The sequence below is a fragment of the Mesoplodon densirostris genome, chromosome 10 (assembly GCF_025265405.1).
Source record: "Mesoplodon densirostris isolate mMesDen1 chromosome 10, mMesDen1 primary haplotype, whole genome shotgun sequence".
Classification (NCBI taxonomy): Eukaryota; Metazoa; Chordata; class Mammalia; order Artiodactyla; family Ziphiidae; genus Mesoplodon; species Mesoplodon densirostris.
In genome coordinates this window covers 31,402,155-31,417,946 of record NC_082670.1, presented here as the reverse complement: position 1 = coordinate 31,417,946, position 15,792 = coordinate 31,402,155, and the positions used below count along the sequence as shown (strand labels likewise).

The 15,792-nt window shown below is 53.9% G+C and overlaps 1 protein-coding gene across 1 annotated transcript; it reads left to right on the top strand.

The window, feature by feature from the left end:
* The first annotated feature begins 2,858 nt into the window (after positions 1–2,858).
* Positions 2,859–15,052, top strand: CAPN11 (calpain 11). Its single transcript, XM_060109378.1, has 21 exons — positions 2,859–3,095; positions 3,453–3,522; positions 5,163–5,281; positions 6,303–6,436; positions 6,648–6,816; positions 8,357–8,440; positions 8,533–8,618; positions 8,862–8,936; positions 9,210–9,370; positions 9,517–9,686; positions 11,977–11,988; positions 12,278–12,489; positions 12,782–12,821; positions 12,919–12,987; positions 13,073–13,130; positions 13,256–13,320; positions 13,599–13,667; positions 14,081–14,159; positions 14,256–14,372; positions 14,841–14,899; positions 15,026–15,052. The coding sequence occupies exons 1-21, from the start codon at positions 2,868–2,870 to the stop codon at positions 15,050–15,052; spliced, it is 2,103 nt and encodes a 700-aa protein (XP_059965361.1). The 5' UTR covers positions 2,859–2,867.
* Positions 15,053–15,792: the final 740 nt, after the last annotated feature.

The window sequence follows — 15,792 nt, the reverse complement described above, 5'->3', positions numbered from 1 at the left end:
TTACTACTGTCTGCAAAGCAGACAGTCACTCATTCATCCCCTGAAAGCGTTTCTGAGCCCCTGCTGGGTCAGGTGCTGTGTAAGACTGAGGGAACCCAGCAGTGGACAGGGGACCCCACCTCCACCCTTGAGAGCTCATCACCTCCGGGGGGGCGGAACAGACAGGCCAGGCAGGGATGGGTGTCATAATAAAGGAGAGTGTTGAGGCTTCCCTGGTGGCGCAGTGGTTGAGAGTCCGCCTGCCGATGCAGGGGACACGGGTTCGTGCCCCGGTCCGGGAAGATCCCACATGCAGCAGAGCAGCTGGGCCCGTGAGCCATGGCCGCTGAGCCTGCGCGTCCGCAGCGTGTGCTCTGCAACGGGAGAGGCCACAACAGTGAGAGGCCCGCGTACTGCAAAATAAAATAAAATAAAATAAAATAAAATAAAGGAGAGTGTTGGACACCAGGGCAGCCCCGACTCTGGCTTCACCGAGGCCTCAGGGGAGGCTTCACCGAGCCGGTGGCATTGAGCCAGGACTTTCCCAATGGACAGATGTGTGTGTGGGATGAGGAATGATTCCAAGCAGAGGCACCGAGGCAGGAACAGTCGATGCAGCTGAAGAACAAAGGCAGCCTGTGCTCCAAGGCACTGGGCTGGTGGGTGGCAACCTGTGTGGGTTTGTCAGGCTAATAAGTGGAGGGAATGGGAGTCATTCCTGGACCCAGGGAAGTCCCAGGAGACGCTGGTGAGGGACGGGAGAATGGGTTTGCTTGCTTGGGCAATGGGAAGAGTAAGGGGGTATCAGATAAGCTGAGCCACAAATGGCCCGTGACCTCCTTAGTTGACTAGGATGGGGAGATGGCTCTGGGTCCCCAGGCCTTCCCACGGTGGAGAGGCACCTCCTTCCAGGGCAGCATAGGGTGAAGGTCACAAGCCCAATCTGGGGTCTGAGGTCAGGCTTAGTCCACCCCAGCTCTCACTCTGTGACCTTCGACCCACTACCGACCTCCGAGCTCCAGCTTCCTGTTCCGGTCACCCTGGGCACCACGTGGCCCTCTCTTGGGGCCCTGCACAGAGCAGGCGCTCAGGACTGTCTGTCATCTCTGCTGTTCTAACTCTTCTTGCCTGTCCGCTAGAGGGAGGAAGCGTAGCTGAGACCCCCTGCTCCCCTCTCTGCAGCTGCCCCCCTTCTTTTCCTCACTCTGGATTCCTCCCACACCCCGGCCCCAGCTGGGCTCTGTTTAACTTAGACCACATCCTTTCTCCCTTCCCTCAAGCACTTCCTTATTCCAGAGGCAGCTGAGAATGTGGGGAGACGGTGGGGTGGGGCACAGGCCCCGGGTGCCTGGGGGGGGGTAAGACTTGAGATTCAGAGTGGACCTCTGCTCCTCTCGCCCCTCCCCCACGCTCTCCTCCTGGGTCCCCTGCCGGTGGCGGGGGGGGGTGGTCAGTCCCACGGAGGGCGGACGGGTGTGGGCAGGCATACTCAGGAAGGGTGTAAGAGGTTGCAGTCCCTCTGGGGGAGGAGGAATCCTGGGTCCCCAGCCGCCAGCTGGCTCAGGACCTGTCAGCCGGCCTGACTTTTCCTCTCAGAGACCCAGCCACCCCACCCACTGAGCCATTCCCAACTGGACCCTCCCCCGCGAGCAGCCCCTTCCCCTCGGCCCTCCTGCCTGCTGCACTCCATTATTTCCACTCTCCCCAAAAGGCAGTGTCTGTTTGCATGGTCTGGAGGTCATTTTTTTTAAACAGCTTTATTGAGCTATGACTCACATACCACACAATTCACCCATTTAAAGTGTACAATCAGTGGTTTTCAGTACATTCATGGAGTTGTGCAACCCTCCCCACAATCAATTTTAGAACCTTTTCATTCTCCCGCAAAAGGAACCCCATACCCTTTAGCCATCAACTTCCAATCCCCCAACCCTCTAAGCACTAGGCAGCCATGATTATACTTCCTGTCTCTATATAGATCGGCCTGTTTGGGGCATTTTACATAATTGAAATCATACAATATGTGATCCTTTGTGACTGCTGTCTTCACTTAGCATAATGTTTTCAAGGTTCATCCATGTCGTAACATGTCTCAGTACTTCATTTCTTTTTTTTTTTTTTTTTTTTTTGTGGTACACGGGTCTCTCACTTTCGTGGCCTCTTCCGTTGCGGAGCACAGGCTCCGGACGCGCAGGCTCAGCGGCCATGGATCACAGGCCTAGCCGCTCCGCGGCATGTGGGATCTTCCCGGACCGGGGCACAAACCCGTGTCCCCTGCATCAGCAGACAGACTCTCAACCACTGCACCACCAGGGAAGCCCTTCATTTCTTTTTATTGTTGAGTAATATTCCACTGTACGTGTATTCCTCATTTTGTTTGTCCATTCATCAGCTGATGTACATTTGGGGTTTTCCCCACTTTTCGGCAATTGTGAGTGTTGTTGCTGCTATAAACATTTGTGCAGAATTTTTTGTATGGACATATATTTTCATTTCTCTTGAGTATATATACCTAGAGGTGAAATTGCTGGATCATATGGTAATTCTGTGTTTAACTGAGGGACTGCCAGACTGTTTTCCAAAGTGGCTGCACCCTTTTACATCCCCACCAGCAGTGTCCGAGGGCTCCAATTTCTCCACACCCTCACCAACACTTGTTATTACCAGTCTTTTGGATTAGAGCCATCCTAGTGGTTGTGAAGTCGTATCTCATTGTGACCTTGATTTGCCTTTGTCTGTTGACGAAGGATGTTGAGCAGTTTTTCATGTGATTATTGGTCATTTGTGTATCTTCTTCAGAAAAACACCTATTCAGATCCTTTGTCCATTTTTGATTAGGTTATTTGTGTTTTTATTATTAAGTGGAGACTGTTTTCACCAACAAGGGGATGGCGGCTCACATAAGCCAGAACCGACTCAAGGCCAAGGGCGTGGGCCAGCACCACAACGCCCAGAAATACAACAACCAGAGCTTTGAGGAGCTGCGAGCACTCTGCCTACGGAAGGGGGAGTTGTTCAAGGACCCCTTTTTCCCCGCTGAACCCAGTTCACTGGGCTTCAAGGAACTGGGCCCCAACTCGAAACACGTGCGGAACATCAGCTGGCAGCGGCCCAGTGTGGGCACTGGGAAGGGAGGCATGGACTCCTGGGGGGTGGGGGTAGTAGCGAGGTCCCAGTCACTTGGATAATCTCCAATCCCCCACCGTCCTATCTTGGCTCTGTACTAGACCCCATTTCCATCAAGGCAGGGGACGGTTCGGGACATGCTTAAGTAAAACCTCTCAGAAAACCCCTGGGAAGGTCACTCATTGACCTTTGCCTTCACAGCCTACAGTTAGGCCAAGTTCCCCTGCCGTCCCCCATCCAGGTTTCCCCTAGAACTCCAAGAGACAGCAACATTCCCCAGGAAAGTGGGAGGGAGCTTGGGAGGGGGGTGTCCTGGGCCCTCTGAAACCTTTATTCCTTCATTGCAGCAAATCACAAGCAATCCTCAATTCATTGTGAATGGGGTCAGCCCAACCGACATCTGCCAGGGGGTGCTCGGTGAGTGGGGGGCAGGAAAGCTGGGGGAAGGGGGTGAGTTGGGAAAGAGTGCCAGGGTGTCTCCTGAGGCTGGGGGACTGGGAGCCCTGGGTTCAGACAGCTCTTCTGTGTCCCTTTTCCTCCTCTAATCCGGATTCCACCCCTACCTGCTGCCATCTGGGTCTGGGAGTAAGCAGGGTGCTATATTAGTTATCAGTTGCTCCAAGAGTCAGTGACTAAAAGCAATAGCAAACAACTATCATCTCACAGTTTCTCCAGGGCAGGAATTAGGAAGCAGCATAGCCTGGTTGGTCTGGCTCAGGGTTTCTCATGAGGTTTCACAGGAGCTGAAGGATCCCCTTCCAAGATGGTGCACTCACGTGGCAGGAGGCCCCAGGTCCTTGTCACATAAGTTTCTCTGTAGGACGCTTGAGTGTCCACACATGGTAGCTGGCCTCCCCCTGAGTGAGCGGCCCAAGAGAGAGAACAAGGAGGAAGCCTGAATGCCTTCACCACCTGGTCTCAGGAGAAGCAGGCGGTAACCTCCCCCACGTTCTGCTGTTAAAAGCAAGCTCGCAATCCGGCCTAAGCTCAAGGAGAGGGGAATTAGGCTTCCGCTAACCACTGCATGTGACACAACTTCCTCAGTCTGGGGTATCAGGTAAAGGAGCAGCCACTCTCCCGCAGGCTCCCACGGACAGCCCCCAGAGAGAGCTTCCTCCCCAAGCCTGGTCCTATCCCCTGGTTTCCTCCAAACCCCTCATTGCATCTTAAGGAAGAAGGCCAGAGTGGGCTTCCTCTGGGGCTGAATTGTGTCCCATTTGTGGCAGAGAAGAGGGCAAGGTGTGGGCAGGGCAGAGGCCAAGGAGACAGCGGGTCCCACAGCGGCTGCTGGGGCTCATGGGGCTGGAGGCCCAGGGTGACCAGAGGAAAAACTGCTTCTCCCTAGGTGCCCTTTCCACAATGGTGACTAGAGTGTCCTTAACATTCCTCTCCCCCCTTCTGCCCCCCTCCAAGGGTTCCTCAGGCAGCCAGAAGGCCTTGGTAAACACAGAAGCTTTGCCAGTGCCCTCAGCCTCAGCCTGGCCCACGTACCCCCTCAGGACACCACCCTGCCCCAAGTCCCACCCGTGGTCTGAGATTCCCCAGGAGAGATGGCAACAGATGACCTCAGCCCAAGAATCCTGCCCCTGTGTCCCAGTGAGGGTACAGACTGAGCCCCTTGGGTCTCTAGTATTACGGGGCTGACAACAAGGGGAGCCGTCTTGATCACCACACCACTGTAATCACGGGGTAGAGGTGCGGGGCCATGGGGAAGGGGATTGGACTGGTTCAAGGGACAGGAGACGATTGGCTGTCCCCCAAAGATGGCAAGTCCCAGAGGGAGGAGTAAGACCAAGGCCAAAAACACCTTCTCCCCAAATCCCAGAACAAAAACATCTGGCTCTGATTTGTGAGTCTCTCGGTGGAGAACTCACCCACCCCCAGAGCTGGTCCTTCTACAGCTTCTCCCTGCTTGCTTCCTCCCTGAAGACTCCTCAGTGGGAGGGCATCTCTGTCGGGGAGGGGGGCCACAGAGCAGCTCCTGATCCTCTGGGGCTTGGACTCTGGGACCCACACACATGGAAGTGCTCAAACGGGGAGCCCTTCTGTCTTTCCAGGGGACTGCTGGCTGCTGGCTGCCATGGGCTCCCTTACAACATATCCCAAACTGCTGTACCGTGTGGTGCCCAGGGGGCAGAGCTTCAAGAAGAACTACGCTGGCATCTTCCATTTTCAGGTGAAGGGCGATTTGAAAGCCACAATGTTGATTTGTGCGTGAGGGGTGTGTGTGTGTGTGAGAAAGAGAGAGAAAGAATTAGTACATGCTTTGAAGTTTACCTTTTTTCTTTCCTTTTTGAAAAAAACATTTATTAGGGTGGATTTTTATCTAATTATCAGAGAAATATCCTCTCACTAAAGAAACTGTGTAAGCTCATTTTTTTTTTTTTTTTTTTTTTTGCGGTGCGAGGGCCTCTCACTGTTGTGGCCTCTCCCGTTGCGGAGCAACAGGCTCCGGACGCGCAGGCTCAGTGGCCACGGCTCATGGGCCCAGCCTCTCTGCAGTATGTGGGATCTTCCCGGACCGGGGCACGAACCCGTGTCCCCTGCATCGGCAGGCGGACTCTCAACCACTGCGCCACCATGGAAGCCCTAAGCTAATTTTTTAAAGCCCCCAAAGGAAATAGTTATCAGTTTGTGATTCATTCTCCTCCTCCTCTTCCTCCTGCTTCTCTCTCTCTCTGTCTCTGTCTCTTTCTCTCAGTAGATACACTCACATATGTATATGCACATATACGTGTGTATGTGCATGTGCGCATATGACACTGAGAGTTTCTGTCATGTAATTTTTGTAATCTGCTCTTCAAATTATTCAACATGTGGACAAATTCCTCATGTCATAAAAATATTTCTGAAAGCCACAAGAGTTTTTAAGACCTCAGAAGTCCTAAAGTCCAGCCAAGGTCAAAAGGTGGGTGGGTCCCACTGGAGGCCATGGCAGAACCTGGAGGTGAGCCTGGGGGGAGGTTCAGGCCTTTCACTGCCTTTCTTTGGCGGCGGCGGCGGCGGAGGGGTGGGGGGCCCTCTGTTACTGGTGTGTCACTGAACCTGACACCAGGAGGCGCTCATGTAACAGAGTCTTCATGCAAGAAGGGAGGGGTATGTGCGCGTGCGCGCATTTATGTGTGTCTGAGCTCGGAAGGGGGCCTGGGGCATACAGATGCCCCACGCCCCGCTGAGACCCACCTTGCCGCCCGCAGATTTGGCAATTTGGGCAGTGGGTGGACGTGGTGGTGGATGACCGGCTGCCCACAAAGAATGGCAAGCTGGTGTTCGTGCATTCAGCTGAGCGCACCGAGTTCTGGAGTGCCCTGCTGGAGAAGGCGTACGCCAAGTGAGTGCCCCAGCCTGGCGATTCGCCTAGCCTCCAAGCTTGCTCTGCCAGTTGGCAGTGACGGGGGGGGGGGGGGGTAGGGGAGCAACTGGAATCAGGGGAAGAGGCAGGGGGACGGCAGGGCATCCCTCCCTTCCCTCACCACACCCTCTGAGGTCCAAGCTCACAACTGCATCCCAGAGCCCAGACGGTGCCCTCTCTGTGCCCACAGGCTGAACGGATCCTATGAAGCCCTGTCTGGGGGCAACATGGTAGAGGGCTTTGAGGACTTCACGGGGGGCGTGACCCAGAGCCTCCAACTCCAGAAGCCCCCTCTGAACCTGCTGAGGATGCTTAGAAAGGCCATAGAGCGATCCTCCCTCATGGGGTGCTCCATCGAAGTAAGCCATGCTTGGTCCTGCTTCAGGGCCTTTGCACCTGCTGTTGCTTTCACCTAGAAAGTTCTTTCTCCAAATACCTGCATAACTAGCTCCTTCTCACTCATTTTTTAGTTCAAATGGCCCTTCCTCAGGCTATCCTTCCCTGATTCCCAATCTAAATTACCCGCTCCTGCCCCCCATTTCCTCTCCACTTTGTTTTGATTTTCTCCCCAACATTTATCATGATCAGAAACTGTCTTACTTATCGACGTGATATTCACAACCAATCTTCTCCAGACAGTTTTCATATTCCATGAAGACAGTGACTTTATTTGTCTCATTCACTGCTGGGTCCTGGGACTTAAGATGGTACTTGGCATGCAATAGATACCCAACACATATTTGTTCAAATAAATAAAAGAACCCAGAGTGCTACTGTAAGACCCAGCAATTGTATTCTTGGGCATTGATCCCAGAGAAATGAAGACTTATGTCCACACAAAAGCCTGTACCCAAGTGTTCAAATCAGCTCTATTCATAATAACCAGAACCTGGAAACAACTTAGATGTCTTTCAAAGGGTGAATAGTTTAACAGGTGCATACATACCAGGGGATACTACTCAGCAATAAGAAGAGATGAACTATTGACACACAAAACCACTTGGATGAATCTCAAGGAAATTATGCTGAACGGAAAAAGCCAATCCCAAAAGATTCCACACTGTATGATTCCATTTATATGACAGTCTTGAAATGACAAAATTTTTTAAAATAGAGAACAGATTAGGAGTTGTCAGAGGTTAGGGAAGAGGGTCATAAGAGGTGGATGTTGGTTATAAAAGGGCAACACGAGGGATGCTACTGGTGATGGAAATGTTCTATATTGTGATGATGGTGGTGGATACAGAAAACTACACAGATGATAACAATGCATAAAACATACATAAATGAGTACTAGTAAAAGTGGAGACATCTGTATAAGACTGACTAATTGTGTCAACATCTTCATCCTGGTTTTGATATTGTGCTATAGGGAATTCCCTGGCAGTCCAGTGGTTAGGACTCTGCGCTTCCATTGCAGGGGGCAAGGATTCGATCCCTCGTTGGGAATCTAAGATCTTGCATGCTGCGTGACACGGCCAGAAAAGAAAAAACTTGATATTGTGCTATAGTTTTGCAAGATGTTACCACTGGGGGATACTGGATATGGGGTGCACGGATCTCTCTGTATTATTTCTTAAAACTGCATGTGAGGGAGTTCCCTGGTGGTCCAGTGGGTAAGACTCCGGGCTCCCAATGCAGGGGCCCGGGCTCAACCCCTGGTCAGGGAACTAGATCCTGGCTGCTGCAACTAAAAGATCCCCCATGCCACAACTAAAAAAAAACAAAAAAACACACACAAAAAAAACAAAGAAACCTGCGTGTGAGTCTACAATCATTTGAAAATACAAAGTTTAATTTAAAAAAAAAATGAACCCAGAGAGTTGTCACCTCTCTTCAGGTGCCCCCATCCCTCTGACCAGACCTTGAGTTCCTTTCCTTCCTCTCTGTTCTGTGTAGATCAACCGCCAAAGTGACTTGGAGTCATTGACGCAGAGGATGCTGGTGAGAGGACATGCTTACTCAGTGACCGGCCTTCAGGATGTGAGTCTGACCACTACACCCCACCCAGAGGGACAGGAGAAGGAGAATTTCTGTGACCCTACACTCCTAACCTTTGCCCACAACCCACCCAGGTCCTGTACCGCGGCAAGATGGAAACACTGATTCGGGTCCGGAATCCCTGGGGCCGGATTGAGTGGAATGGAGCCTGGAGTGACAAGTAGGTGCCCCGACCAGCCCTCTGGGGGGAGGGGCAGAGCACAGAGCAGGCCCACGAGCAAGGCCATGCCACAGAGGGACCGACTGGCATCCAGTCACCTGCGCCCAGTGTGAGCCCTTCCCCTCTAGATTCTCCATCTAACCAGGACCCCCAGTAGGCAGACATTAGGGGTAAGGGCATCCCTGGGGGAGGACTGAGGTGCCTCCCGACCCCCTGCCCCTCCACTGCCTGTCTCTGCTCCAGTGCCAAGGAGTGGGAAGAGGTGGCCCCAGACGTCCAGAGGCAGCTGCTGCACAGGAAGGAGGACGGAGAGTTCTGGTCAGCGCCGCTGGAGAAGGACCACCTTCTGTCCCCACACCCAGTCCCTTCATCTCTCCTGCCACTGTCCCACCTGTGCCTTGGATGGGGAGGCTCGGGGGGGGGGGCGCCTACAGGTGTGGGTGTGCTGCTGATGGGCTCTGGCCCATCTAGTTGTGGAAAGTGGGGGGCTGCTCTTCGTTGCAGCACGTGGGCTTCTCTTTGGGTGGCTTCTCTTGCTGTGGAGCACGGGCTCTAGGCGCGCGGGCTTCTTGCCGCTCCCCTCCACCACAGGATGTCCTACAAAGATTTCCTGGACAACTTCACCCTCCTGGAAATCTGCAACCTGATACCTGACACGCTTTGTGAGGACTACAAGAGGTGTTGGCATACCACCTTCTACGAGGGCAGCTGGAGGAGGGGCAGCACTGCAGGGGGCTGCCGGAGCTACACTGGTGGGCGAGGGGACTTGGGAGCAGGGAGCAAGGGAGGGGCCACTGACTCACCGCACTCCTGGGCCCCATTGAGGAGGCGCGCACTTGGCTGGGAAGCCCGTCCACCCTGGGAAGGGCAGGACCATCCTGACCTGCTTCCTCCACAGACACATTCTGGACCAACCCACAGTTTAAGATCTCTCTCCCCGAGGAGGATGATGCCCCAGAGGACGACGAAGCCGTCTGCACCTGCCTGGTGGCCCTGATGCAGAAGAACTGGAGGCGGGCATGGCCCCAGGGAGCCCAGCTGCATACCATCGGCTTTGTCATCTACTCCGTGCGTGCCCAGCTGGTCCCCCAGCCACTCTTGCTCTCCCCATGGCCTCACCCCTGGGACCACTGCCCACCCCACCCCACCACCTGCCCCGGGACCAGGACACCCTCCAACCGCCTCCACACCCCTGTCTCTTTCCTTTTTTTTTTTTTTAAATTGGAATATAGTTGATTTACAAGGTTTATCAGTTGTACTTATACATATATCCACTTTTTTTTTTAAGATTCTTTTCCCGTATAGGTCATTACAGAGTATTGAGTAGTTTTCCCTGTGCTATACAGTAGGTCCTTTTTAGTTATCTATTTTTTTAATTTTTTAAAATTTATTTGTTTATTTATGTATTTTTGGCTGCGTTGGGTCTTCGTTGCTGTGCGTGGGCTTTCTCTAGTTGCGGCAAGTGGGGGGCTACTCTTGGTTGTGGTGTGTGGGCTTCTGATTGGGTGGCTTCTCTTGTTGTGGAGCACAGGCTCGAGGCGCGCGGGCTTCAGTAGTTGTGGCACACGGGCTCAGTAGTTGTGGCTTGCGGGGTCTAGAGCGCGGTCTCTGTAGTTGTGGCACACGGGCTTATTTGCTCCATGGCGTGTGGGGATCTTCCTGGACCAGGGCTCGAACCCGTGTCCCCTGCATTGGCAGGTGGATTCTTAACCACTGTGCCACCAGGGAAGTCCTAGTTATCTGTTTTATATATAGTAGTGTGTATATGTCAATCCCAGTCTCCCAATTTACTCCTCACCGCCCATCTCGGCCCCGTCTCTTTCCGGAGTGGTGCTCTGCACTTTTGAGGCAGGGCTGGCGGCTTTCTTTTCAGATTTTTAAAATCTAAAACACTTGGGGAGCACTTCCTCTGTGCCAGGCATTGCTCCAAAGGCCTTTCGAGTAGTAACGCCTTTAATGAAGAGGAAGGAGATTGGGAGCCAGAGAGGTGAGGTCACTTGTCCAAACTCACACCAGTTCCCACACACTCGGAGATATCTCCACGGCCCCCAAGCCCCCCCACAGCTGCCCCACCAAGAGCATGGACTCCGGCCAAGAGAAACCCCTGACAAGCATTTCCCAAACGGTGCTTTGCAAAATCCTAGAAATGTCCGTTTGTTCTTTCATTTACATAGTCAGTTATATTCATGGAGCACCTACTGCATGCCAGGCCCCAGTCAGTCTCCAGAGGTTCAATCGTGAACAAAAGACACGAGCCTTGCCCTCCTCCTAGGCTGTGAGTCCCCCAGGTTAACAGACGCACCTGAAGCCATTTCCAAGGTTAGACACAGCCCTGCCAGGAAAGGCTGTATTCTCTACCCCAACCCAGAGCTCCACGGGGCCATCAGTATATTAAAGGTTCTGGTCATCCCTGGAGGAGGGCAACCTATTTATCTTGGTTTATCTCACCTTTTTACAAACTTCTATGTGCTCATTCCTTGGTTTCAATAATCCCCTATTAACTTCCTGCAAGACATGAGCGCTCCATGGAAAATGGTCTCTTCGTTTTTTTTTTTTTTTTTTGCGGTACGCGGGCCTCTCACTGTTGTGGCCTCTCCCGTTGCGGAGCACAGGCTCCGGACGCGCAGGCTCAGCGGCCATGGCTCAGGGGCCCAGCTGCTCCGCGGCATGAGGGATCCTCCCGGACCAGGGCACGAACCCGTGTCCCCTGCATCGGCAGGCGGACTCTCAACCACTGCGCCAGCAGGGAAGCCCTCTCTTAGTTTTTTATCCCAGCTCTTCAAATGTTCAGCAGTGTGAGACTGGGCAAGTTATCTCACCTCTGGGGGATTCTGTTTCCCATCCTTAACCTGCAGTGGTAAAAATCTCCCCTTGGCAAAACTTTATGTAAACCGTACTTTGCCATCCAAAGCAGAAGGGTTATTTTTTTTTTATTGGGGTGTAGTTGTTTTACAATGTTGTGTTAGTTTCTACTGTACAGCGAAGTGGGAGTTCCCTGTGCTATACAGTATGTTCTCATTAGTTATCTATTTTATACATATTAGTGTATATATGTCAATCCCAATCTCCCAATTCATCCCACCACTCCCCTTTCCCCCCTTGGTGTCCATACGTTTGTTCTCTACGTCTGTGTCTCTATTTCTGCCTTGCAAACTGGTTCATCTGTGCCATTTTTCTATATTCAAAGCAGACGTGTTATTAACGCTGGGACTTTTAGCTCTTAGAGCCCACGCCCCTCCCCACCACCAGCGTCCCAGTGCCCTTAGCACCCCCCAACACACACACACACCTGGCTTCCACAGGCCTGAGCCCCTTCACCATCCTGGGGATCTGACCCTCCTCTCTCTTCCTTTCCCAGGTCCCAAAGGAGGTACAGAAGACGTGGGGCTTGATCCTGGGCAGACATCCACCCCACTCCTGGCATGTGGATGGGCAAGGGGTAGAATTCGGCAAAGGGTTCTGGGGCCCATTGGGTCAGGGTTCCAGCCCCCTTGGGCCCTGAGTGAGGGTCAGGGAAGGAAACGACCACACTGGGGTTACCTGCCAGATGGGCAGGGTCCAGGCCCTCCCTAGCCCTGCCCAGCTGGGCATCACCGTGGGGGTCCCTCCCTCCCTGCCCTCCTCTGTGGGCCCTGTACCCACCTCCAGGGCACATACAGTTTCAGAACCTCCAGGCCGTCCACTTGAAAAAGGACTTCTTCGTGAAGTACCAGGACCTGGGCTTCTCAGAGATCTTCACCAACTCACGGGAGGTGAGCAGCCACCTCCGGCTGCCTCCGGGGGAATACATTATCATTCCCTCCACCTTTGAGCCACACAAGGATGCTGACTTCCTGCTCCGGATCTTCACGGAGAAGCACAGCGAGTCCTGGTGAGGGGCCCCACCTCACTGCCCCAAGGCCACCTGCCCCAGAGCTGTAAGATTCAACCTCAGGGGACAGTCAGCTGGGTCCCCCCACCCCCGTCCCTATTTTACAGTCAGGGAAACTTAGGCATGAGGCAGGGAAGTCCCAGGTAGTAGCAGAGCCAGAATCAGAAGCCAGATCCCAGGGAGCCCGTTCCGTATTGCTGCAGACACATGACATGACCTCCCTGACCATCCCACTGGAATCCCTGTCTCCCTGACCCCTGCTCATTCCGAGCCTTCATCCACCTCTGCCCAGGGAACTGGATGAAGCCAACTTCGCTGAGCTTCTCCAAGAGGTGAGGGGAGGCTGTGGGGGGTGGGATTTGGGGGCAGCATGTAGGGGTGTGGAAGAACTTTCTGGACTGTGTCCCTCTCCCACTCCTTTCCCTCCAGGAGAACATCTCTGAGAATGACATAGACCAGGACTTCATACGTTTGTTTCACATAGTGGCCGGTGGAGAGGTGAGAGGCAGAGGGCTAGGGGATTGAAAGGAGGTGGTTTGGGGCTGAAGGGGCCAGAGCGGGGGTCTATGTTCCCCCTTTCCAGGACAAGGAGGTGGGCATGTATGAGCTACAGAAGCTGCTCAACAAGGTGGTCTCCAAAGGTGAGTCTTCCATCCCCCACTCACAACCCTTCCCCCACCCTTAATCACCCCCCACCCCTCCCCCCAAACCCCAACCACACCCTGCTCATCCCTCCCCTTCTTCCTGCCCCTTCCCTCCCTCACAGTCAAAAACCTCAAAACCAAGGGTTTCAGCCTGGACGTGTGCCGCTGTATGGTCAACCTCTTGGATGTATCTTCCTGTCCAGTGGGCAGTCCTGTCCAGTGCTCTCCTGCCCCAGCCCCCTACCCCTGAGCCTGGCCCTAAGGTGGCCATCTCTGACCAGCCATGCCCTCCTTCCGGATGGGGATTAGGAGCTGGAGTAACAAAAGATGCCAGGTCTTCCGGCTGTTACCATGGTTACCATACAGGCCCCTTGGGTCTTGTGCCCTACCTCGGTGAGTCCCTCTGCTTCCCAGCCCCCAGGATGCCCTCCCCACCCTCCTCTTATATCCTTGACTACCTCCCAGAAAGATGGCTCTGGCAAACTGGGGCTTCAGGAGTTCCAGATCCTGTGGAGAAAAATCAAGAAATGGACGGTAAAGGGCATTGAGGGGGCAGTTTATGGAGGTAAGAAAGAGAGGCCTCCAGAGGGATGAGGACTAGTAAGGATGGAGCTGGAACAGGAGCCCCTGACTAGAGACACACACACACACACACACACACACACACACCCCAGGATGGAGCCGTTGATGTGTTGGCGTATTAACTAGTCAAAATATTCAATAACCAGCACAGTCCAGGTATCAGCCAGCGTAAAGGATACAGGCAGAGAGCCCTGGGCAGGGTGCCAGGAACTAACCCCACAGTCACCAGGTGATAGGAATACTGGAACTCGGGGTGGGCCAGCGTAGGGGGCCCCTGGGGTCTTGGGTAGCTGTCGTGAAGCATTTCATCACTTCAGCCACCGTGCCATGCACACGGCCCTACCGCGTCTGTCTTGTCCCTTCAGGATATCTTCCAAGAGTGTGACCAGGACCACTCAGGCACCTTGAACTCCTATGAGATGCGCTTGGCAATTGAGAAAGCAGGTGGCCAGGGGCAGGAGAGGGCTTTGGGTAGGGAGGGGGTAGGCAGCAGCGGCCAGAGGGCTGGACTCTCCCCCTCCACACTCCTCTCTCTCCCAGGCATCAAACTGAATAACAAGGTGACACAGGTGTTGGTGGCCAGGTATGCAAATGACGAAATGATCATGGATTTTGACAGCTTCATCAGCTGTTTCATGAGGCTGAAGGCCATGTTCAGTGAGTCAGGCACCTGCCCACTCCCCACCCTGGGCCAGGGGACCGCCGGCCTTCTCCCACATACCCACACGAAGAGCACTGCTCCAGAACCATTCCCCTCCACCAGACACAGATGATCTGGGTTCAGATCCCAGCTCCACCACTTGCTGGCTCTGTTGCCTTGAGCAAGTCACTTTATCTCTCTGTGCCTCTGTTGCCTTACCTATAAATATAGATAACAGTACAGCCTGCATAGAATGGAGGCAGAGATTAAATGAGATAGTATTTGGAGAGCACTCAGAACAGGCCCTGGTTCAGAGCAAGGCTGTAGGAGTCCTTACCATTAATTCCCTGCTGGGCTGGGGGTTTGGCTGGGAAGAGGGAAAGAACAGCTTCTTACACCCTTTCTGACATCCTCCCTGGTCGGGAAGGGGTCTTGCACACCACTGACTCAGCTCCCAACCCTTCTCCTTTGCCTCCTTGAAACAGCGTACTTTCTAACCATGGACCCTAACAATACTGGCCAGATTTGCTTGAACCTGAACCAGGTACATGGAAAGGATCCTCAGGCACGCCCCCCTCCCCGACACCCGCGGCTCCACTGGCCCTTCCGCTTCCCCAGACGTCATGCCCCCCCACCACCTCGCCCATCCTCTGATGTTCTTGCTCCACAGTGGCTGCAGATAACCATGTGGGGTTAGTTACTGCGGGAGCCTGGCTTCCTACCGCCATCGGCACCGCCCCCCGCCCCGCCCCGCCCCACCCCAACCCCCGCCGGGTCCTGGCCTGGGGGGCGGGGTGCTCCTTGTGGCGCTCAACTCTGCGGTTTCTGCTGATGGAAGGGCCGAGATGCCGTGCTTATTCCAGCAGCAGGACCTCCAGGCCCACCCTCCCAGCGCAAAGTGTTTTTCTTTTACCCCAGCCAGGCTTCTGGTGGCTGGATTTACCCCACAGTCTCCCTCCCTCTCTGAGTACCTTTCACTAAAGATTAAGTGACACTTCTGCGGTGTCCCCGGCTGGGGAGGCTGTCCACGTTTCCTACCCAACTCAACGCTGGCCTGTTTCATGGCTCCTCCCTTCTCCCCCTCACTCAAGGGCATTATTATATTGAACAATACATGCCACTGGCTTCTGTGTCTCTGTGTTTCTATGCCAGGAAAAAAAGACTGACAGGGGTGTAAGTCATTTCCTCAGTACCAAAGAGGGGACACCCAGGAGCTCTCAGTTGGGGTGATACCACCCCCTGTCCAGGAAGCATTTGGAAATGTGTGGTTGTCACAGAAGCTAGAGGGCGCTGTTGTCATCTATGGGCAACGGCTGGGATGCTAAAGGCATAAGAGTCCCTGTCTGTGAACTGTACACAGCGCGGTACTCAGAGCAGCATCCGAGGGGAGGGCTGAGCCGCAGGACCCAGAACCGCCCCTCCCATCTCCTTCCTCAA